The sequence below is a fragment of the Ascaphus truei genome, chromosome 9, assembly GCF_040206685.1.
Source record: "Ascaphus truei isolate aAscTru1 chromosome 9, aAscTru1.hap1, whole genome shotgun sequence".
Classification (NCBI taxonomy): Eukaryota; Metazoa; Chordata; class Amphibia; order Anura; family Ascaphidae; genus Ascaphus; species Ascaphus truei.
In genome coordinates this window covers 19614109-19639093 of record NC_134491.1, presented here as the reverse complement: position 1 = coordinate 19639093, position 24985 = coordinate 19614109, and the positions used below count along the sequence as shown (strand labels likewise).

General features: G+C 47.0%; 2 protein-coding genes across 3 annotated transcripts; one reads left to right on the top strand and one right to left on the bottom strand.

The window, feature by feature from the left end:
* Window positions 1–139: 139 nt before the first annotated feature.
* On the bottom strand, window positions 140–3695 carry LAMTOR5 (late endosomal/lysosomal adaptor, MAPK and MTOR activator 5). The gene is made up of 4 exons (XM_075613577.1): window positions 3559–3695; window positions 2086–2147; window positions 1525–1642; window positions 140–1289 (listed from the first exon to the last, which is right to left on the bottom strand). Exons 1-4 carry the CDS (start codon window positions 3591–3593, stop codon window positions 1235–1237), a joined length of 270 nt encoding a protein of 89 aa, XP_075469692.1. The 5' UTR covers window positions 3594–3695; the 3' UTR covers window positions 140–1234.
* On the top strand, window positions 3560–24384 carry PROK1 (prokineticin 1). 2 transcript variants are annotated; one of them, XR_012803777.1, is made up of 4 exons: window positions 3560–3736; window positions 22739–22864; window positions 23378–23533; window positions 23900–24029. XR_012803777.1 is itself a non-coding variant. In XM_075613576.1 (3 exons), the coding sequence occupies exons 1-3, from the start codon at window positions 19938–19940 to the stop codon at window positions 24020–24022; spliced, it is 315 nt and encodes a 104-aa protein (XP_075469691.1). In that variant the 3' UTR covers window positions 24023–24384. The 2 variants fall into 2 exon arrangements, 1 of the variants encoding a protein (XP_075469691.1); XM_075613576.1 differs by lacking the exons at window positions 3560–3736; window positions 23378–23533 and adding an exon at window positions 19938–20003 and having other exon boundaries at window positions 23900–24384.
* Window positions 24385–24985: the final 601 nt, after the last annotated feature.

The following is a 24985-nucleotide window of genomic DNA, read 5'->3' as shown; positions in this document are numbered from 1 at the left end:
TGCCCTGTTGGTAGCCCTTGAGGACCTGGAGTCCGCCACCTTTTGTTAAAGTTTACTTTTGTAAGAGGTGGGGAGGGGTTTGCTGGCGATATTGAATATTACTATACACCGACAGTGAGTGAGAAGAATGAACGTCAAATCAAGAAATAAAGTTGCTTTAATAAACAGACATTGCAAATACTGACATTATTCCAAACATTTCTCTGTGTAGAATGGTAGGAAAAACCTGTTTTGTACACATCTAAAGAAACATCATTGGTTTAATAACTAACCTCATTTTAGATGTGTAGCCCTGACATGTTCTAATGTGTAAATAAATGAATATTTGAAGTTATCCTAATATGCCAGCTACATAAGACCAGTAATTCACAATTCTTGGTTGACCCGAGGAGGGTATTAATCTGATCCGCTGCAACCAGTTACAGTGGCCATACAGTATATCCTGCTTTCATTAATGCAAGTTCTGCCTGATTGAAGAATAACTTCTATAGCAGGGGTGCTCAACTCCTCTCCTCACGAGTCAGGTTCAGTATATCCCTGCTTCAGCACAGGTGGCTCACATCAGTCCCAGCTTCAGCACACGTAGCAGAGGTTGTCTTCAATTGAGCAACCTTTGCTGATGCTGGGATATACTAAACCTGACCTGTTGGGGGCAGGGGGCTTGAGGGCTGGAGTTGAGCACCCCTCCTTTAGATAGGCGTAATGGGGGAAGAGAACTATCGCCTTTGCATACAGCATGTACTTCTCTTTAAGGAAGAGGCCAATTTAGGTTTAAATACCTACACAATACAAGATAAAAATGATTGGCCTGCACACTTCATTTTTCCATCTTCACACCCATGCAAACCCAGAGAAACCATGCACAAAAATAATTCCGTATTAGGTACGTGAGAAGCCGAACTTTAATTGATCAATTGATTATTGCATAAAACACCAATTTGCTAAAAAGTTGATAATTTCAGGAACAAAATGTAACAACAGTTTACCTTATGGGGAGATTTAAGTAAGGCACCAGTCCCAAAATTGCTTGTGAGTGGCAGCTAACATCCATGCCACCCCAGTACTGGACAAAGCTGCAGACTTCAAGCAAATATTTGCCTCTATTCCTACTTGGCTAATCGGTTTCACATGAATCCAGTTCTGCTAAATGTATGGTGTTATCCTCGAAGTGATGGACACTTAGGTTGATCTTCAGATTTGCACTTTGTCGGCTTTACAAAGAAAAGCTTCAAGATTACATTTTGTGAACGGCAACCGTGAGGGTGTCATGTTTCTGAATCATAATGGTCCTATAAAACAAACAAAACAGTCAATCATATCTAATAATTAATAATACAGTACTGCATATTGGCATAAGGAAGATTCTACTTTTCTACCATTTAATGACTTGGTATTTGCATGACTACAGGTACATTTATCTGTAAATTCTGGGCTGCATTACTACATGCACATTGCTCTCTTTGCTGAACACTCTTTTCAGAACTCAATTCAGGGGGTAGGGGTGTGGGAGTTGGGAAGTCTCACCCGCGGTCCGATTCTAAACACACAACTGGTATGTCTGTGGAGTCCGGTGTGAGCTTTGCTGCCTGCTGAGGAAGTATGGAGATCACGCCAGCATGTTCATCGGACAGGCTTCCACGGCCTTCAAGGAGAGAGGATGCGGTCACTGACGTACCATCAAAACATTCACTTCAGTGCTTTCAATTAATTAGTCGTTATACAGCAAACCCCTGTGATAAGCTTCATGGTAACCCACTGATGGAATGTCTGTTGGCTAATGATCCAGAAATAAGCCAAAACCTTATCACATGGGGTTTGTTTTGTGCCGAGTGTAAAATGCTTAATAAGCTTCATTGACCTATGGAAGGAAACCTGTTTCTATAAATTATGCAGCATTAGTTGCCCTAATGTTTTAAAGATGGAACCAGTACAATCTGAAACATGAAGATAAATGCTAGAAAGAAAGAAAAAAAAAAAAGTTCTATAATGATTAGAGTTTGCAAGTTAAATTAATTGGGAATAGTAAAGAAATGTTTAAAATGGTGTCTGAATGCTGAAAGATCCAGTAAATAGCGGAGCACTCACAGCCCAGGTTCAGCCCCTGTGTATCCGTGCACAAGACCCCGACAATGGCCGGATTCTTCATTCTGTAATGCAAAGGATAAAGTAGCACATGTAAAATCCTTGTGTTTACAGAATCTTCCCACCAGTGTGTGACACTGCTGCCGTAATCCACGTATGCAAGATACTGATGCCATAATCCAAGTGTGTCACCATGATGCTGTAATCTGGGTGTGTGTCACCATGCAGCCGTAATCTGGGTGTGTGTCACCACGCTGCCGTAATCTGGGTGTGTGTCACCACGCTGCCGTAATCTGGGTGTGTGTCACCACGCTGCCGTAATCTGGGTGTGTGTCACCACGCTGCCGTAATCTGGGTGTGTGTCACCACGCTGCCGTAATCTGGGTGTGTGTCACCACGCTGCCGTAATCTGGGTGTGTAGTGTGTGGGTGACACTGCTGCCGTAATCGGTGTGTAGTGTGTGGGTGACACTGCTGCCGTAATCTGGGTGTGGGTCATCGTGCTGCTGATCCATCAGTCTGTGTGTGACACTGATGCCATAATCCACCAGGGTGTGTGTCCCTGCTGCCATAATCCTCTTGTGTGACACTGCTACATAAATCACCAGTCTGTGTGTGAGAGAGACACTGCTCCATAAACCACTAGTGTGTGACACTGCTCCATAAACCACCGGTGTGTGCGAAGTGCTGCAATAATGTGTGTGTGACACTACGCTGCCGTAACCCACCACTGTGTGTGTATAAATGTATGTGACACTGTGCTGCTGCAATCCACCAGTGCATGTGTGTGAGAGAGACACAGTGCTACCGTAATCCACCATTATTACACTGCCTAAATTCTCACTGTGTATTGTTTGTAGTATGTTGTGTGTTACTATATGCAGTTGTCTATATACTTGTATCATTGTAGTCTCTAGATAAAGTTGTCATGTATACGCATCATTGTGTTACTGTTTCTCTATACGGAGACACCCTATCATTGTGCTGTTGTGTGTTTATAGAAATACAACTGTGTCCTTGTGTTGTATTTGTATATGTAGAGTTGTCACTGGATGTACATATAGTTATCGTTGTGTCAATATAAAATTGCCTCTATATACATAACGCTGTGCATCATCGTGTGTGTGTAATATATAGTGCGTTTTATAATTTTATATATATATATATATATATATATATATATATATATATATATATATATATATATATATTCATATGCACACACACCATTGCACTGTGTTTATATAAATACAGCTGTGTCCTTGTGTGTGTATATATAGTTGTCACTGTATGTAAACAGTTCTATCATTCTGCTGTTGTGTCTACATAAACGTGTCTCCACATTCCATACAGCTGTGTATTACTGTGTTGTTATTGTGTGTCTGCACATTTGTATCATTGTGTTTGGCTGGAGTGGGAGATCACATGACCCATGCTCTAGCCCCTGCTATGTTTCCCCGGAGCCCCCGTGCCTCACGTGTCCTCCAGGTGTTGTTCCAGCGCCCCCTCCATGATTCCCGCTGCCGCTGTGAACACGTGATATGCCCCGCGGTTCCGGTTCCGGACCTTTGGTCAGGTGACTATCCACGGATGATCTCATATCCGGAATGAGCTGCCCCACCTGATCTCTGATCACGTGACCGATAACGCTGCAGGTAGAGGGCGCAGTGTCACTATTATATATATATATATATATATATATATATATATATATATATATATATATATATATATATATATATATATATATATATATATATATATATATATATATATATATATATATATATATATATATATATATATATATAAAAAAAATAAATAAAAAATATATGGGGGTGTCTGTACTAGGTGTGTATATATAATATGGGGGTGTCTGTATTAGGTGTATATATAATATGGGGGTGTCTGTATTAGGTGTATATATAATATGGGGGTGTCTGTATTGTGTGTGTGTGTGTGTGTGTGTGTGTGTGTGTGTGTATGTGTATGTGTATGTGTGTATATATATATATATATATATATTTTTTTTTTACAATTACTATGGTGGTGTCTGTATTAGGTAAATATATATATATATATTTTATATGGGTGTGTGTGTGTATATATATATATATATATATATATATATATATATATATATATATATATATATGCACCTTAACCCTGGCTGTGCTCAAAGCTGTGACCATGCAGCAAGCTTAAGCCTATAGGGAACCCTGTTAAAAATGGTTTTTGAAGCAAAAAGTGGCACTGTGTGCTCATTTGCATGTAATTTCCCAGAATCCTTTGCTGCAGTGGAAGTGCTGTGTGCTGGGTGATAATGGGGAAAGGCGGGGTTGCAGACCTGCCTAAGACATGCAGATGAGCATACAGTTGTATTTACATTTGTATATATATATATAATCAGATAAGGCAGTTGACACTCCAATAGGTGCTGGTAAGCCACAGGTGCACGTCCCATATAGAGAATGTAGTTATACGTTACCGTTCCAAGGATTGGTAAACAAGAGACAGCACTCAATGTTGAAAATCAAAGTGTATTAGTGAAAGCAAAAATACATCCAGAAACCCAACGTTTCGGTCCTACAGAATGGGACCTTCCTCAGGGGGATAACCCACCGTGTATCCCCCTGAGGAAGGTCCCATTCTGTAGGACTGAAACGTTGGGTTTCTGGATGTATTTTTGCTTTCACTAATACACTTTGATTTTCAACATTGAGTGCTGTCTCTTGTTTACCAATCCTTGGAATGGTAACGTATAACTATATATATATATATATATATATATATATATATATATATATATATATATATATATATATATATATTGGGGTGTCTGTTCTAGGTGTATATATAATATGGGGGTGCCTGTATTATTAGGTGTATATCTATAAAAATGAAAACATTGTTTGTTTGCAGAAAACGTTGTATATTTGCTGTGCCTCTGGCCAATCTGATTGGTCCGTTGGTCTATCACTCACCCTCTGGCCAATCAGATTGGCCGTGGCCCGGCCCCACCCCCGCACACCTCATTGGCCTGCTTGCTTCTATGACCTCAACCAACTGCCACACTCTCCCCCGCCGGCGACACAGCTCGGGGGGGACAGGACACACACAACCACCTGGCCACTCCTCTTCTCCTCACCCCGCGGCCTGGACCGCCGGCTCCCGCCCCCCATCAACCCCCCTCACCCGCAGCTCACCTCCCCGCTACCTTCCCCCTCAGCTCTACTCTGGCTCCCAACCCCCGCCGAGGGTGCTCCCCCCGCCATGCCACGAAAGACCATTCGCCAAACAGCGCAAGCCTCTCAGCGGTAGCTCTGCCAGCCTCCTCTCCCAACGACAGTTCCAGCGAGAGGCAGGCAGTGAGCAGGAAGCGTCAGTGTCACGCCGCAGAGCGCGTTCTGAGGAGCACATTCACAGCCACACCAGCCAGTAACACACGCTCCTCCCGCCCCCCAACGCTCCCCAATACTCCCAGCAGCCACAGAGGCAGGAATGCCAAAACGTGAGGAGTGTGCACTCACACCAGAGCTGGCTGCATTTAACCCCATGGGGAGAGCCCCTCCTCACAGACTGGAGGGAGCCAGAGACAGCACAGGCAAGAGACTCCAACTGACTGCACTGTGTGTGTGTGACACTGTGTGTGTGTGTGTGTGTGTGTGTGTGTGACACAGTGTGTGTGTGTGTGTGTGTGTGTGTGTGTGTGTGTGTGTGTGACACTGTGTGTGTGTCTCACTGTGTGTGTGACACTGTATGCTGCGCAGGGGGGGGAGGGACCAGAGCTGCGTAGGGGGGACGACCGGAGCAGCGCAGGGGGACACACGACCAGAGCTGCACGGGGGGGGGGATGACCTGAGCTGCGCAGGGAGGGGGGGATGACCGGAGCTGCGCAGGGAGGGGGGGATGACCGGAGCTGCGCAGGCGGGGGGGGACTGGAGCTGCGCAGGGGGGGGGAGCGGAGAAAGAGAAGGGGTAGTGAAGAGGGGAGGGAGCGGGGAATTTTAATCCCTGGCAACGCCGGGTCTCTCAGCTAGTTTGTATTATTTGTTATTTATATGATTGTCACGTGTATAACTACTGTGAAGCGCTATTTACATTGATGGCGCTATATAAATAAAGACATACATATATAATACGGGATATCTGTATATGAAATATATAATTTGGGGGTGGTAGTATTAGGTATACTGTATATAATATTGGGGTGTCTGTATAAGAAATATATAACATGGGGGTGTCAGTAAGTGGGATATTTATATATAACACAGAGGTGTCTGTATTGGGTATATATAATACAGGGTGTCAGTATTAGGTATATATAATATGGGGTCTCAGTACTACTAGGTATATATAGGACATACTGTACTTATAATAAGATATGCTGTATTTTGTTGCTTTTTGATACATCTCCTCTATTTTCTGCTCACTGACCATTTTTGTGATTGGATATGATCATTGGATATGAGTTCATTGCACTCATCACTTTATCTGTGCTTATACACTCTGTCTTCGGGATGAGGGTTTGTGTACATCCTCATCGATATCTCCTTGCAGTGGACGCCCAGGTGGAGGTTCAGCAGTATACAGTTTTGGGGGGATTAGGAGTCAGAGTAAAGACCGAAATGTCAATGCTTGTTAAATTAGCAATCCCCCTTCCCCCCCTTCCCAGAAACCCGTATGAGTTGAACTATTATGATAATATAATATTACTGTTTTTCTCGTATTAAAAAAATGATTGTCTTAATCTATAGCTTCTGATTATAATAAGGTTTCCAGGTGGCGTTTCCAAAAATACTGGATACAATAGTGAAAGGTGCGACGTGCCACACACACACTGCTCCATGCTGTTTCCTCCTCTCCTTAGCCACACCACCAGGCTCCTGACACCTCCTTCTGATTGGCTGCATTACCCAATAGCAGCCAATCAGGATGGGGGAAGCTGCCCAGCCCCATAGCAACAGTCCTGTTCTCTCCCTGCTCAAGGAAATCCCGCGCCCCCCCCCCCCAAGCCGATCAGGACACTATGTCCAGAGAGGTAATACCGGTATACACACACACGCCCAGAGAGGTAATACCGGTATACACATACACGCCCAGAGAGGTAATACCGGTATACACACACACGCCCAGAGAGGTAATACCGGTATACACACACACGCCCAGAGAGGTAATACCGGTATACACATACACGCCCAGAGAGGTAATACCGGTATACACATACACGCCCAGAGAGGTAATACCGGTATACACATATATGTCCAGAGGGGTAATACCGGTATACACATACATGCCCAGAGAGGTAATACCGGTATACACATACACGCCCAGAGAGGTAATACCGGTATACACACACACGCCCAGAGAGGTAATACCGGTATACACACACACGCCCAGAGAGGTAATACCGGTATACACATACACGGCCAGAGAGGTAATACCGGTATACACATACACACCCAGAGAGGTAATACCGGAATACACATACACGCCCAGAGAGATAATACCGGTATACACATACACGTCCAGCATTATCTCTAATTTTTTACTGAACAGTGTGTCCAAATACAGGAGAGTCTGGTTTAATACTGGACCCCTATAAATATATATATACACATACACACACGTGTTTTACCTGCTCTTGAGCTCATGGGACTGTGTGTGTTCTTGTGAGATATGCAGGTTTGGGATTTGTGTACATTTTGGTGCTTAGTTATTTTCCCCGTGTTTGGAGTAAAAAAAAACACCCTAGAATGTCCGTCTCTAATGTGCGCATTTGTAAAGTCGGGAGATCGAGTCTCAGCTGTGTCCACATGGCAAGAAAAATGGAAATGGTTTGGTCATGAATAAACACCAAGCCTTAAACTGATAATAGAACCTCATTGATTTTAAAGAGGCACATTTCTTAGCCGATTTAGAGAGCGATAACAAATCACTGTGTCAGCAGATCGGATCAAAACAGCATCATCATGATATACTGAACTGAGGATATGAGAACTGTTCTAAATCACAGGGACACATTGCTAAGAGGCATTGGCAGTGACCGCGTTCTAACTGTTGGGGACATTTTTGGGGAGAATCACTGGGTATGATGTCGTTTTAGAAAAATAAATAACATAATATAAGCAAATATGAAACATTTTATGCAGGGTACAGTATAAAAGGGGTCGGTCAAAATAATCTATTTTGAACAAAATCCTTATTCTACTTAGTCTTTTACAACGATGTGATTTATTATATTTATTATAACCTGATGCAGGAGAAACACATGAATAAGATGCTATTAACACCATATATTTGATTAATTTACAGCATATACCTAGTATGTAAGGATGCTCTGAAAGGTGCCCTCTATGTTAAATTTCGATTTAGCGTTTGAAAGAGATTACAGGCATACCCCGCATTAACGTACGCAATGGGACCGGAGCATGTATGTAAAGCGAAAATGTACTTAAAGTGAAGCACTATCTTTTTTCCACTTATCGATGCATGTACTGTACTGCAATCGTCATATACGTGCATAACTGATGTAAATAAGGCATTTGTAACAGGCTCTATAGTCTCCCCGCTTGCGCACACCTTCGGTACAGGTAGGGAGCCAGTATTGCTGTTCAGGACGTGCTGACAGGCGCATGTGCGAGCTGCCGTTTGCCTAATGGGCGATATGTCCTTACTCGCGAGTGCACTTAAAGTGAGTGTCCTTAAACCGGGGTATGCCTGTACGTCAGTAGAGACCTGAATAAAGTATGCTAATGAGAATGTTCCATCATGCAATTTGCACATGGTGAGAAGTGATAAAGAAGGGTGAGACGGTCGGGATTGCTATTGCACATGTACAGTGTTTCATGTTCTCACACATTTCACCTGACCCCCCCCCCCCCCCCCCTTCCCCATACAAACCTGGTTCAGCCCAGATCAGTTGGCGGCCTTGCTCTACTATGCCTAATCTGGTATTACTGTATAGGGCATCCCAAATTCAGTCAAATCCTGGCTTGGCTCCCCGACACCACCTTCAAAAGATGGGTGAAATCGGGTGCCACTTTGTTGACGCCATTTTATATCTGCTCATTACTATGGCAGACAAGGTAAAGTCATCTGTGTCTGTAAAAGTCTTATGTACAGTGCTGTGTACTATGCTGTATTTGTTAAGCGCTTTGAATCCCATTGGGAGAATGTGATATAAAAGGAAGCTTTAATATTATTCAAAAGTGGGGTAGTAGTGGAGCGGGGGTACTCAACCCCAGCCTCCCCCTCTCCACCCCTTCCTCCCTCCCCCCCCAACATGTCAGGTTTTCCGGATAACCCTGCTTCAGACCTCAGTCGAAGATAAGAAAGCTGCCCGGTGAGGTCCCATTTAGTAACATAGTGTTACACATACTCAGCAGGCATACTATTCATGTTACTTAAAGGATGTTAGTACGTCTCTCATGTACATCACACACGTACTGTATCACCTGCAGAGCAGCGATCCACAATAAGGTCATTTCTTGTATTGAGTTACCATTTGCATGTCGGAGCCCTGACGCCTCTCATGATTTAGTGAATGAGATGAACCAGGAGAGGACGCGGCTTTCAGATGAGTTTATTGACACTTCGGAAATACAATGTAAAGCTCGTTACATTTTCTGCAATGTGCAGTTTCTATGTTTAAACCGTTACTGACTCCCCAGTGAAATCATTAGGAGGGCGGGAGAGAAAAGAATCCCGGTGGCAAGCACTCTACCTCTACTAATATATAAATAATAATAATAATGAAATACTTTAATGTTCTTAATGGACAAAAGAGAGAAAACTAGAAGTTTAATATTAAAACCTAGAAGATGCTTAATGCTTAATTGGGACCATTAAGCGTCTTCTAGGTTTTAATATTAAACTTCTAGTTTTCTGAGTGCTTGCAACAGGGATTCTTTTCTCTTCTGTCTACATATAGTGCACATTCCCTTAAGCATCCCTCTACGTAACACATTCATTTGTAAGCTGAGCGGAGGCCTCCCTCTGTGCTCAAATCATTTGGAGGCTTTAAATTAATGTTAACTGCTGTGTCAGGTTATTGATTTGCTGTCTGTAAGGTTATCAGTTTATTCTTATTCTATATGATGAGCGTGACCCTATAGACCAGGTTTCCAACCTTTTTTGCACCGTGCACCCCTTGCTAAACAATATTTGTTCTGTGAACCCCTAATTAATAAATATTATTGCCTACTCAGTGGACTATTCGAACAAAACCTTTTGACCAATCCCAGTCAGTATAGTGTCCTCAACTCGGGGGGGGGGGTTCACAAGCTTAATAAGCCCCAAACTGCACCTCAGTGTGTGCAGACAGCATGAGGGATATAGCTGTCAATCACTGGGAGCTTGCAAAGTCACGCCCCACAATGCCTTGCTGCTGAGGATGCAAAGCATTGTTGGGAGTGACAGCGATACCCCCCACACTAAGGTGTAGTTTGGGGGCCTTACTAAGTGCGCAGTCCCCACACGGGGTCAGGAACCCGCTATACTGCCCGGGAGACGCCATCTCAGATTTTTTTGGGCAGACCCCTTGGAGACGCAGCATGTACTCCGTGTTGGGAATCACTGCTACGGAGTGAATTTAAACACAAGAAGCTTGCCTCGTATAACAGCTACGTCCTGCCTTAATTCACACCATTTAGGATATGTTGTTATAAAGCTCAGAACATATACTCTGGGCTGTAAAATATGAGATACGCTGCAGTGACTGAGTACATTACACGGGTGGAATTTCTGGGATGGGTGAGTACTACCAAAAAATGGAAACAATGTGAAAGGGAGGCCCTGCCCCACACACCGTACAATCTAAGCAACGCAAAGGACAAATGGTACAACAGTGTAATTGCGTGTAATCACAGCGAGGTTACGGCTAGGGTTGCCAGGAGTGCGAGTCAGAGAGAGCGAGATAAAGGGAGAGGGGGAGAGAGAGAGAGAGAGATAAAGGGAGAGGGGTAGAGAGAGATAAAGGGAGAGGGGTAGAGAGAGAGCGAGATAAAGGGAGAGGGGTAGAGAGAGAGAGAGCGAGATAAAGGGAGAGGGGTAGAGAGAGAGAGAGAGAGATTTTGAGATGTCCAAAGAGCCGCTGCGCTGTAAATGATGCAGGGGCGGTAATATAAAGTAATTTTATGGAGTGAATAATACATGGAAGGGGGTATCCATCCCAGAAACTGCAGCAGTATAACCAGAAGTCATAGTCAAAATAAATAGGAAATAAAAGGGAGTTCTGATGTGTGTGTGTGTGTGTGTGTGTGTGTGTGTGTGTATATATATATATATACAGTATTCGACAAACCTATACATTTGCTCGCCCCGGGCGAGTGGATTTAACCCCCGGGCGAGTAAATATTGGCCCAAGCAGCACACGTTTGGTACTAGGTGGCGAGTAGATTTTTTTTGTGTGGCGAGTAGATTTTTTGGTGATTTGTCAACCACTATATATATATATATGTATATTACTGTATATAGTGGTCGACAATCATATACATTTACACGCCCGGGGCGAGGGGATTTAACCTCCGGGCGAGTAAATATTGGCCCAAGCAGCACACGTGTTTGTTTTTTTAAATTTCCCTGCTCGCACTGAAATTTTCCCTGCTCGCGCTGAAAAAAAATAAAATAAATCCCCCTACCTGACAGCTGATTGGTGCGCGCTCCCAGGCTTTGTGGGCGTGCGGCCAGGCTCTATATGAGCCCGCCCCCAACGAGCGGCCATTCTTTCTGCCTGGAGATCTGTTTGAGGGTAAGTACTCTCCAATCTCTCCATGCTGCGGCCCCTCTGCTCCTTCCCTGCCTCCTGCAAGACAACCCGTGCGATCCCCCTGGTCCCCACATGGCTCGCTACTCCCCACCGCGGCCCTCTGCTCCTGCCCTTTCCCGCCAGTACGCGCCTTTGCGTTAGCTCTCCCCTCCTCCTGTCCCCCTCCCCTCCTCCTGTCCCCCTCCCCTCCTCCTGTCCCCCTCCTCCTCTCCCCCTCCCCTCCTCCTCTCCCCCCCCCCTCCTGTCCCCTTCCCCTCCTCTCCTCCTGTCCCTCCCCTCCTCCTGTCCCTCGATTCACCGATCGCTGCCCGGGGCGGGAGGTCCCCACTGCTGCAGCCCGGTTGGCGTACGCGGGGGGCCCTCACCACGTGCCTCCCCGCCAGCTAACTTCATGACGGCGCAGCCGCCGCATGAGGTGAGGGGCGGGGTGCCGACCTGCCCGCCCAAGATGCAGCCTGCAAACCTGCTTGGCCGCGCACTGCGGGACATGCCGGCGAGGGGAGCAGGGCAGTGGCGGCCACGGCGGGGCTGACTGTCCCCTGGGGCGCCCGCTGGGGGACACCTCGCCACGTGACTCTCACCCACCCTGCCACCTCCCCAAAGCTTCCAGTATGCCCGCTTGAGGTATGGGGGGGGGAGGGGGATGTTGGCCTGCCCCCACCCCACTAGCGGGAGATGGGTGGGGGAGGAGCGTGGTGGTGCTGGTCGCGACCTATCCTCCCCCCTGTGTGTGTGTAGAGAGAGAGAGAGAGAGTGAGTGTGTGGGAGAATGTGTATGGGAGTATGTGTGTGACACCAGAGGTACCCCCCCAATCAGTCACCCCTGCCCCAGTCAGTCAGTCAGTCACCCCTGCCCCAGTCAGTCAGTCAGTCAGTCACCCCTGCCCCAGTCAGTCAGTCAGTCAGTCACCCCTGCCCCAGTCAGTCAGTCAGTCACCCCTGCCCCAGTCAGTCAGTCAGTCACCCCTGCCCCAGTCAGTCAGTCAGTCACACCTGCCCCAGTCAGTCAGTCACCCCTTCCCCAGTCAGTCAGTCACCCTTGCCCCAGTCAGTCAGTCACCCTTGCCCCAGTCAGTCAGTCACCCCTGCCCCAGTCAGTCAGTCACCCCTGCCCCAGTCAGTCAGTCACCCCTGCCCCAGTCAGTCAGTCAGTCAGTCACCCCTGCCCCAGTCAGTCAGTCAGTCAGTCACCCCTGCCCCAGTCAGTCAGTCACCCCTGCCCCAGTCAGTCAGTCACCCCTGCCCCAGTCAGTCAGTCAGTCACCCCTGCCCCAGTCAGTCAGTCAGTCACCCCTGCCCCAGTCAGTCAGTCAGTCACCCCTGCCACAGTCAGTCAGTCAGTCACCCCTGCCCCAGTCAGTCAGTCACCCCTGCCCCAGTCAGTCAGTCAGTCACCCCTGCCCCAGTCAGTCAGTCACCCCTGCCCCAGTCAGTCAGTCAGTCACCCCTGCCCCAGTCAGTCAGTCAGTCACCCCTGCCCCAGTCAGTCAGTCAGTCACCCCTGCCCCAGTCAGTCAGTCAGTCAGTCACCCCTGCCCCAGTCAGTCAGTCACCCCTGCCCCATCCAGTCAGTCAGTCACCCCTGCCACAGTCAGTCAGTCAGTCACCCCTGCCCCAGTCAGTCAGTCACCCCTGCCCCAGTCAGTCAGTCACCCCTGCCCCAGTCAGTCAGTCAGTCACCCCTGCCACACTCAGTCAGTCACCAACCCTCTCTCTGTGTATCACCCACCCTCTGTGTGTGTCACCCACCGTTTCTCCCCACTCTGTGTCTCCCCTCCACACTTTCTCCCCCCCCACACTCTCTCTCCCCCCCCACACTCTCTCTCCCCCCCCACACTCTCTCTCCCCCCCACACTCTCTCTCCCCCCCACACACTCCCCCCCCACATACTCTCTCTCCCCCACACACACTCTCTCTCCCCCACACACTCTCTCTCTCCCCCACACACTCTCTGTCTCCCCCACACACTCTCTCTCTGTCCCCCACACACTCTCTGTCTCCCCCACACACTCTCTCTCTGTCCCCCACACACTCTCTCTCTCTCTGTCCCCCACACACTAACTCTCTCTCTGTCACCCACAGTCTCTCTCTCTCTCTGTCACACACACTCTCTCACACTCTGGATCTGGATCTCTTATTTACCCTATATATCTTAACTGCCCTATACTACACCGAAATAACCTATACTGCTTTCTTCCAGATCTGACTCAAGCTTCACACGGAAGACATCGGAACCCCCCCTAACCCAGAAGACAGGTAAGGAACACCTCCCCTCCAATGTATAACATTGCGGGAATGAGGGTACCTGGACATTGAGGGACTGCGGATCAGGTAAGATCCCAGGCAGGACTGCTGCTTTAGGCCTCGGCCCCGCTGCTCTCGGTGGCGCGGGCAGCCACACGCGAGTTCCCCACCAGCAGGGGAATCCTGCGGAGCCGGTCCCGGTCCCCCCTGGCTGCACAGCTTACTACACGCTGTGGCGCATCAGCCGCTATGGGATACAAGAGAATGGTGATCCCTAGCGTTGACGCGTCACGTGGTGTGGCTGTGAGCCAATGGGGAGGGGAGGCTTCGGGAGGAGGAGAGGCTTCGGGGAGCGGGGAGGAGTGTGGAGTGAAAGCAGCGTGAGTGCCTGTCTGTGTGTGTGTCTGAGTGCGTGCGTGCCTGTCTGTGTGTGTGTATGTGTGTGCCTGAGTGCGTGAGTGCCTGCCTCTGTCTGTGTGTGTGTGTGTTGCTTTACTTACCTTCAATCAGCAGCCCGAGCCGTGGAGGGAGGGGGGGGGGAGAGTATCGGGTCCCTCTGCTCAAGCCACGCCCCCCCTCCCGCTCAAGCCTCCCACTCCCGCCCACCTCCCGCTCCCTACAGAACACATATCGCGGTCTGTGTATGTCAGCGCCCCGCCTGTCTGCAGTGCGGGCGCGCTGACTCTGGGAGCGGGGCCTTAGCCTAAGATATTGTGAAGCGGAGACGTCCAGACACTGGTTAAGGGGTTCAGGAAACTAGTCATTCACACCTGGCTTTTATTTCTAGATCCGACATTTACACACACACACCACACACCACACACCACACACCACACACCATACGTAACAAGGACTAATTGTAGTATAATGTAATATAATAAATACATTTATGTCAAAAGCGAATGTTGTTCTGACTAGGAATTTATTAAATGTATTTTATTTATATATTTTATTTTAAAGCGGGGTTGGGGGCGGGACTAGGGGCGGAATTGGGGACGGGACTAGGTGGCGAGTAGATTTTTGGGTGATTTGTCGAACACTGCATGTGTATATGTGTGTGTGTGTGTGTGTGTGTGTGTGTGTATATTATTTCACATATTCATCCTATAGCAAGAAGAGAAATACAGTAGTTATAAAAGTTACCAGCACACGTCAGCAAAACAGCATATACTTTAATGCAAACTGTTCTGTTTCCAAGTCTTTATTGTACTATTTAAATCCCTTTTTGAGTACAATGAGATGGATGCACAGATATATTTTATTTTGACGTAACTCTTTAGCACTGATTTATTTCTGCAATAACAGGCACAGCCGGGCTTTTGGTAAGAGCCATTTATCGTGTTATTAAATCAAAGAAAATGGAAATAATGCCAGCATTTTACAGTATGTGTAAGAGTGACGTGGTAGAAAAACATTGAGGTCTAAATAAAGCTTGGTATTTGGGGTTGATACCCTTACTGTCTGCATTTATTTCGTTTTATAAATACTGTACTGTGCAACAATTTTGAACAACAAAATAAACGGTGAGGATCATTTAAAATTGAGCTACTCTTTTTGCAGACATCAACCGCCCTGATACCGGGTGAGATCAGTTCTAGCTGTATCCTATAAGATAAGACCTTCAATGAGTACCTGTTAGTTTATTTATTTTATTTATAGAATGTTTTACCAGGAAGTAAATACAGGCATACCCCGCATTAACGTACGCAATGGGACCGGAGCATGTATGTAAAGCGAAAATGTACTTAAAGTAAAGCACTACCTTTTTCCCACTTATCGATACATGTACTGTACTGCAATCATCATATACGGGCATAACTGATATAAATAACGCATGTGTAACAGGCTCTATAGTCTCCCCGCTTGCGCACAGCTTTGGTACAGGTAGAGAGCCGGTATTGCTGTTCAGGACGTGCTGACAGGCGCATGCGTGAGCTGCCGTTTGCCTATTGGGCGATATGTCCTTACTCGCGAGTGTACTTAAAGTGAGTGTCCTTAAACCGGGGTATGCCTGTATGAAATAGAAGATACCTGCTGGACTCCATACTTGGAAAAACTAGAATTTAATTACCGCTGCTCCTATGTCACGTAAGTTCTCATAGGTACAGACAGTGACAGGCTATCCTGTGGAGTTTGCCCCCCTCACATAGCCTCCCTGAGTGGCTGAAGAGGTGGTGACACTGGGTCTGTGTTGCAGCCTATCATGGTGCAGGCCCTGTGCCCTCCCCTTTTGCATGAGGGAGGATGTTCTAAATTATAGGTGTTCAGTTGTGTGTGTGTGTGTGTGTGTGTGTGTGTGTGTGTGTGTGTGTGTGTGTGTGTGTGTGTGTTCGTTCCCTTCAGCCCCTCATGGGTGGAGGAGAGAAGATCTGTGTTTAGCACAAGGCCTCATCACATTATCCTTTATCACAAGGCCATCATCACATTATCTACTGGCTGTCCAGCACCATCCAAGGGCCTGAAACCCCTACTCTACTATATGCAACGCTGTTATACCATCCTGCGGTGGTTGCTATAAATAAAGATCCCGTTTATATACTTCTGGCTGAGTTGCAGTCTATTAGCCTGAAGTATAGGAGTAAGACTGACACATGGTAGGGACTGCCTGCAGTTATACTGCATCCTGCCGTGACTGGAGGCGCTGTCACCACATGGAAAGAACCTAAGGATCACCGAAAGCCTGTCCTGTTACCCCACAACATTGCGGACACTCAGCTCTCCTGGGTCCTCACAGGTCTGACTGTACCACAGGCTTCAGTAGCAGTAACATGTTTCCAGAGAGGGGGGGAAACAGGGCTACAAAGTTACATAAGTGAGCAGGGTTATACATTATATACAAGACGTTGCATGCACAGTTAGAGATAATATATACTATAGGCGTGTGTAACAGTTACAGACCAGATTAAAATGTGAGACAGATTTAGTATTGAAAGAACTTAGACTGGTGGTGGATGTGAGAGTCTCTGGTAGACTGTTCCAGTTTTGGGGTGCACGGTAAGAGGAGGAACGGCCGGATACTTTGCTAAACCTTGGGACCAAGTTAGTGCCGTCAAAGATTGAACCACCTGTGCTGAATGAAGCAGGTACTGATTGAGCCACCTGTGCTGAAGCAGGGGTATCCTGAAAGCCTGACCTATTGGGGGGGGGGGTGAGATCTGGAGTTGAGCTCCCCCTGCACTACAACATGTTGAGCTATTCAAAATTTAAAAAAAGTATTTACTGTTATTGGGGTGGTTGTATCAACGATTTACTTTTTTTTATCATTGAATAAGTATTGATTTTGTGCTGTGATGGGACATCAGCAGGATGCACATTATGTAAACAGCTGTCTTTAGCACGTGAAGAACGACCCGCTCCATCAGCAAAATGTTACTTTATGTGATGCTGATCCATGACATTATATGATTGGGTGCAAGAAACCGTTCATTCTAATCAGGGTAAATAAAGACGGCTCTTATAAATGAGTAAATCGGGGTGTTCATTATAAGCCTCACCCCCAACCCCCCGTTACTTTTTATTATTTATAAGATAGAAAGATCAAGAAGAAAGATAACCATATGTATTCCTGCACAATTGATATTGACAGATAATACTGGTATTGTACAATCCAGTATATATCATGTAATAATCATGCCATGTATACCACACTTTGTATATTCACATTTTCTTTTTGTTATATGGGTACGCGTCCTTTGATGTGTCGTTCTCGACAGCGAGCAATTGTTGTTTCATTAACTTGCGGCCAGAAAATCTCCCCAGGAATATACATCACAAGATGGCAGAGAGAGCGCCGGATTCACCGCGCAGAATGCAGAGTAGGAACGCGCTGTCAGACTGTGGCTAATTCATTTCAATATCGCACAGTGCGCCAATTAAGAAAATTAAATGGTTATTAATGGTGCAAGCAGAGTTGGACTGGGCTTTGATGGCCCCATCGGGGTACAAAGATTAGAGAGGGCCCACTGCAGGGCCGTAGGGGACAAAAAAAGCAGTCATAGGGCTCATATTTGCATTCATACTCATCATACACTAGCTGATACAAGGATACATACATTCATAGGCTCATACATGGATACATACTGTACATACACTAGCTCATACATGGATACATACTGTACATACATAGGCTCATACATGGATACATACTGTACATATATAGGCTCATACATGGATACATACTGTACATACATAGGCTCATACATGGATACATACTGTACATACATAGGCTCATACATGGATACATACTGTACATACATAGGCTCATACATGGATACATACTGTACATACATAGGCTCATACATGGATACATACTGTACATACATAGGCTCATACATGGATACATACTGTACATACATTTACTGGTTAATACCTCATTACCTCTGCACTATCACCTAAGGCTGAGATTATGGTGCCGGCGTCACTGCGTGCACGCGCCCGGCAAGCACTCTTCTGTAGTGGGCTATGCAAGTTACCCCAGAGCCTGCGCGCCTGCCGGCGAAGAGGCGCGTCGACGCGGTAGCGTTTCGAAAAGACAACAAATGTATTTTCAGGCGGCTGTCGCGTGAGGTCAGCACAAGTGAGCTGGTTCAGCCAATGAGGGCGAAGCAGCTTCGGGACGCCCCCGCCACGCCTCTTCAATCTCCTGCAGCCAAGTTCACAAATCGCTTGGGCTGCAGGAGTGCGCGCTCGATCGCACGCGGCCGCGCAGGGACCATAATCCCAGCCTAATAGTGAAGTACTCATTTCCTCTGCACTATCACCGGAGGCTGGGATTATGGTCCCTGCGCAGCCGCGTGCGATCGAGCGCGCACTCCTGCAGCCCAAGCGATTTGTGAACTTGGCTGCAGGAGATTGAAGAGGCGTGGCGGGGGCGTCCCGAAGCTGCTTCGCCCTCATTGGCTGAACCAGCTCACTTGTGCTGACCTCACGCGACAGCCGCCTGAAAATACATTTGTTGTCTTTTCGAAACGCTACCGCGTCGACGCGCCTCTTCGCCGGCAGGCGCGCAGGCTCTGGGGTAACTTGCATAGCCCACTACAGAAGAGTGCTTGCCGGGCGCGTGCACGCAGTGACGCCGGCACCATAATCTCAGCCTAATACTGAAGTACTAATTTCCTCTGCACTATCAATCACCTAATACCGAAGTACTCATTACCTCTCTACTATCACCTAATACTGAAGTACTGGAGGTTTTAGCGGTCAGGGTAGCAGGATAAGTTTAGGGGTTTTAGTGGTTAGGGCAGGGGGATAACTTTAGGGGTTTTAGCGGTTAGAGTAAGGGGTTAACTTTAAGGCTTTCCGGGTAATTGGTTAAGGTTTTTAGGGTAGGGTGTAGCGTTAGTAGTAGGGGTTAAGATTAGGGGTTTTAGGTTAAGGGCTAAGGTTAATGACACCTTAGTGGCACAGCGGTCGGCCGCGGAGGATCCCTGCGGCGTGGTCACTGGACGGGGAGATTTGGTCGCGGCGAAACGCCGGCGGCCAAATGCCCCAGACCGTTTCCCAGGCCGTGTTAAATGGGACGAGTTGACATTTCCAAGAAGATCAAATAAAGACAGTCACGGAGGAAGTTCCTGCAGAGTCTCCGGAGTGGGGAGGGGGATCTGCGAGTCTGCTGCCTCTGCGATACGACGGGAGAGCCCTCCTCATTCTTCTTCATGCTCAGTGGCATCATTATAGATTCAGAGGAGCATCACGTCAGGGACGGGAAACGGAGCGTCTCCCTTATATACAGGGGCTGGAGGAGAATGCTGGCAGGTTGGATAGAGACGGCGGAGCGTGTGCTTGTACCAGTCCAGCGTCTTGTTTCTTCGTCCCCCACTTCTTGTCTCCACTTTACCAGGGAAATGACCGTGCAAGTCTTCTTCGTGCTGCTTCTGGTAACTTTTTCTAAGGGCGCCGTCATAACTGGGGTACGTATTTTTGGAAATACTCAACGTTGGTCGGTGTTTAGATCAGGGGTTGCCCAGCTCCTGCCCTGAAGGGCCACCGACAGGGCAGGTTTTTAGGATATCCCTGCTTCAGCAGTGGCTTGAAGACTGAGTCACTGATTGAGCCACCTGTGCTGAAGCAGGGGTATCCTGAAAACCTGACCGGTTGGTGACCATTGAAGACTGGAGTTGCCCACTCCTGTTATAAGGTATGTCTCCACAATTCAAACGACTGAGCCACCTGTGCTGAAGCAGGGATATCCTGAAAACCTGTTGGTAACTCTTGAGGTCAGGAGTTGACCACCCCTGGTGTAGATGATGCATGTTGTCATGTATTAACCTTGTTGGTCCTTGAGACAGTGCATGTTAAGTTGGAACGGGATAGTGCTGTCGTACAAGGTTCTACTGAACGGAATTGTCAGGCTGGTGCAATAAAAGGCATCACCACCTGACGGGAAATAGAAAGGGTCACGTAATGAAAGGATCATTTAGAAATGATCAGCTATTATCTCTCACAAGTGACACGGCCCATTAACCCTTCCCTGCTGTCGTCTGCCGGTGTGTATTATAAATCAGGGGAGCGCAAACTTTTAATGCTTCATCCCCTCGGTCTCGCGCCCCCTCCCCTACCTGACATCCGCGTCAAATGAAGCTCCGGGGGCACGTGTCCCGACGCCGCGTTGCCATGGAGACGCGTCTGAATCCCGGTAAGTGTTACCGTTGCAGAGGCCTCGCGCGATCCCCCGGCATTAATTTAAATGCCTTGGGGAGGACCGCGGGACCTCTGCAACCGCCCGCGCCCCCCCAGACAAATCTCCCCCCCCCCCCCCCGGGGTCGTGCCCCCCAGTTTGCGCACTGCTGTATAAATACTAGCATACTGGCCCCCTCTCTATCCACCTTTAAGACAGATCTTAAAACCCACCTCCTTAACAAAGCATACGTGCAGCTCCGTGGCCGATATCATACACCTCATCCATCGACCGTGGCCCCCTGCTAAAGCACTCTCCAGAACGCCCTCCTACTGTCTCTGTACGTCCCTCCTACTTACCACTTAGATTGTAAGCTCTTCGGGGCAGGGACTCCCATTTCCTAATGTTACTTTTATGCGTCAAGCGCTTATTCCCATTGTGCGGGATATTATTATGTGACGCGCTGTGTACATGGATGGTGCTATATAATTAAAGATGTACATACAGAACGTACACATTGGAAGGAAAATTGCGTTCCTGTTTGCAGAAGTTATAATGCGGTAACCGGGACGGCTAAAGTAAAAAGTGAACCCGTGGCGTCGCGTTATTTCAGGAGCGCCTCTTTGATGCTCAAATCCTCTGTTCATGTTAGAAGGTCAGCGAGGACCCCCTGGGAGCGCTTGGAACGTTATCACAAAGCATTAAGCGTTATTGGGGCGCTGACGGGGCCGAGGATTTCTGGGGGAGCCCATCGCTGCCTGGTTTTCACAGGAGCTCGTTGAAGGGGATCAGGTCTTATGCTTATCACAGGAACAAGGAAAAAATAGGGTGCTCCACCCAGTAACACTTCATCCAAAATTGGACAGATATCTTGATTTATAATAACTCCATCATTAGGTCTAAGGAGTGGGTATATTGAATGAATTGACCTGTGAGTCACTTGAATATTAACAGCATCAAAGTACTCAATCGGTCCGAAACGCGTAGGAGGTGCGTTTTTGTCCCCATGGGGGTATTTTTGTCATCAGTCATGCACTGAAATAAATGATATTGAACTTTTAATTTCCACCTGGCTCCCTGGGTGTGCGCTATTTGCTGTTGTTTGTTGCTTACACTTATCACAAACCTTTTATCTGTAGGATTGTCGTTGAGCTTACACAGGGAGCGTCGGAATAGTGTCACCTGTTTCTGGCGTTACTGCCGTGCCCGGTTACTTTCTAAAGCTGCAAATATCTGTGCGCCAGTGTAAATGCCAATACATATTGTTTCATCCCGTGCTATCGGGGTGTCGGGACGTGTGAGATATCCCGTGTTATCGGGGTCTCGGCACATGTACAATATTGCATGTTATGGGTCAGCACGTGAACAATATCCCGTGTTATCGGGGTCTTGGCACATGTACAATATCGCATGTTATATGGGTGTCAGCACGTGTACAATATCCTGTGTTATATTGGTCTCGGCACATATACAATATCCCGTGTTATATGGGTCTCGGCACGTGTACAATATCCCGTGTTATCAGGGCGACATCATGTGTACAATATCCCGTGTTATATGGGTCTCGGCACGTGTACAATATCGCATGTTATATGGGTGTCAGCACGTGTACAATATCCTGTGTTATCAGGGCGACATCATGTGTACAATATCCCGTGTTATCAGGGCAACATCATGTGTACAATATCCCGTGTTATCGAAGTCAACACGTGTGCAATATCCCATGTTATCGGGGTGTCAGCCTGTGTACAATATCTCGTGTTAGGGTGATATCATGTGTACAATATCCCATGTTATCGAAGTCGGCACGTGTACAATATCCCGTATTATCAGGGTATCGGCACGTGTACAATATCGCATGTTATATGGGTGTCAGCATGTGTTATCAGGGCAACATCATGTGTACAATATCCCGTGTTATCAGGGCGTCCGCCCGTGTACAATATGATATCTCGTGTTTTGATACAATATCAGCACATGCTTTCCCTGGTCTGATCACTAATTAGTATGTTCTTGCTTCCCAACAGGCGTGTGAGAGAGATTTGCAGTGCGGGGTCAGCACCTGCTGCGCCATCAGTCTGTGGTTACGTGGCCTGAGAATGTGTACCCCCCTGGGGCAGGAAGGCGAGGAGTGTCACCCCTACAGCCACAAGGTACCCCCGGAGCCGCAGCCACCTCTAACTCACCTACTATTTCCCTTTTCTTTACATGATGAATTCATGACATGATTACATTTTCATTCTTCACATTATCTGTCGCATTATTTAAAATCAATCCAGTTCTAACCTCCGGAAGCCAAACGCTGCTTTCATTTATACTGCAACATTTGCATTGACATGTTTTCATGTTTGGTACTCGGACCCGGTGGAGAAACGGGGGGCTTAATAAAAAGGGTGAAACTGATGATGTTGCAGAATTTGATATGTACGATTATAACACATCATATATCTCGTGCCGAGACCCCTCAGATCCCACCGCACACAGGTCAACATCTAATCTTCATGCATTGAAAGCGGAGAAAATGACATTATTTGCGTCATTTATTTCCTCCCAAATTACCTCAATATTTCACACACAGCTAGCGGATCTAACAGTGTTAGCCCGTAAACTAGATCAGCAAAAGTAAGGTAGAAGCAATGGCGGATTTCACCTTTTGCCGCCCATAGGCTCACGCTGGCAGTGGGGGCGGCCCCCCTCCTGCTGCAGCGGGGGCATGATGTCATCACGTCACGTGACGCCGCGCTGTCATGGCAACGTGTCGTCAAGTGACGTCAGCTCGCCATGTCAACGCAACGCTGGAGGAGGGGGCCGCTCCGGAGAAGGTAAGACCCCTCTCCCAAAACGCACACAAAAAATTGCCGCCCTAGTCAGCCCTGCGGGAAATCTCGCCCCTGGGTAGAAGTGATAGCTGATAAAGGTAACTAAGGGTTAAAAAGAGAGCAAGCTCTCAGGACCACCAAGTCCTCTTCTTCATGCAGATTTTTCCCCCAAATTAAGCTGATGTAGCGAGAGACATTTATACAAGGATTACAGCCGAGTAAGTGCGGATATACAGATGTTAATTAGTGCGTCACACAAAGTAGCATGAGAATGCATCGGTCAAGGGGTGAGGAATTAAGGCCGTTTCCATAAATTGTGCCCATATTTTGCCAGAATCTGATCAGAATGTGATGTGTCTCCCTCCGAAGGTGCCTTTTTGGGGGAAACGCCTGCACCACACATGCCCCTGCTTCCCGAGCCTGATTTGTTCCAAGTTTCCGAATGGCAAATATCGGTGTTCAATGGATTTCAAGAACATGGATTTCCAATGAAATCTCCGCATTCTCTGTCCTTCTGTTCTCATGATAATATAATGCCATCATTTTCCTGTTGAAATGCTCGTTTATATGGTTTCCCGGCAGGGTGTTAGATTTCTGCACATGTAATATATCTTTTTCCACTCCAATAAAGTTTTAGGTTAAAAGTTGCTTATTTTTCTAGGGTCTGAAGGCATTATAGTGAAACTTATTTATTGATGTTGTTAATAATTGAACAAACTTTTTACCATGCTACGTAAAAGCTTGCAAATATTTAACTATGTCTAATATTTCATTCACTTTGGGATTTTAGTTACACATTTTGGCCAATGTATGAGAAGCTTGTCCACTACGCTATGTGACAACTTGCCGTTAAGGGGTTAATGTTATGGGGTTTTAAGGGGTTAAGCTTTTACGGGTAAGGCGTAAGGTTAGTGTGTTAGGATAAGGGGTTGAGGTTTGGCATTTTAGGGTAAGGGGTTAAGATTTTTAGGGTGAAGGTTAGCGTTATCATTATGGGTTAGGGTTTAAGGTTAGCGATTAATGGGTTAGGTAAGGAGTTAAGGTTTGGAGTTTTAGGGTAAGGGGTTAGGGGGGGTTTCTTTCATGGCGAGACGGCCAGCGGCGAGCTGTCCTCGGCAGCTGATTGGTGGAGGCGAGTTGGCTGTGGAGTGGCTGGGGCAAGTTGTCCTGTACCATGTCCCACTATGCCAACGTTGCCCCCGATCAGGCAAATCCTAAGTTACCCTCTGAGCGGAATTCTCCACGCGTCTCCAACAAACGTCTTGCATTTCAGATTACGATAGGAAGTTTCAAGTGCTCCGAGTTATGGGTAGTCACGGCTTTACGGATCAGTAGAAGTGCCGATAAATCACCAGCAAAACCAGTGCGATTGTGTTAAAATCAACATATCATAGAAAAGCCACAAAAAAACCAACACACAATGAAGTAGCAGTTCTTCCACAAAATCATGTCGCC

What these genes read in the sequence shown, in the direction of transcription:
- LAMTOR5 (XM_075613577.1), bottom strand. Translation starts at nt 3,593, where the DNA reads ATGGAGGGGGCGCTGGAACAACACCTGGAGGACAC. An exon ending in GAACAACACCTGGAGGACAC is followed by an intron (nt 2,148 to 3,558) that starts GTGAGGCACGGG and finishes TTTGCATTACAG; the next exon opens with AATGAAGAATCCGGCCATTG. An exon ending in TGTTTAGAATCGGACCGCGG is followed by an intron (nt 1,290 to 1,524) that starts GTGAGACTTCCC and finishes TTTGTTTTATAG; the next exon opens with GACCATTATGATTCAGAAAC.
- PROK1 (XM_075613576.1), top strand. Translation starts at nt 19,938, where the DNA reads ATGACCGTGCAAGTCTTCTTCGTGCTGCTTCTGGTAACTTTTTCTAAG. An exon ending in AGGGCGCCGTCATAACTGGG is followed by an intron (nt 20,004 to 22,738) that starts GTACGTATTTTT and finishes GCTTCCCAACAG; the next exon opens with GCGTGTGAGAGAGATTTGCA. An exon ending in GTCACCCCTACAGCCACAAG is followed by an intron (nt 22,865 to 23,899) that starts GTACCCCCGGAG and finishes CTCCCTCCGAAG; the next exon opens with GTGCCTTTTTGGGGGAAACG.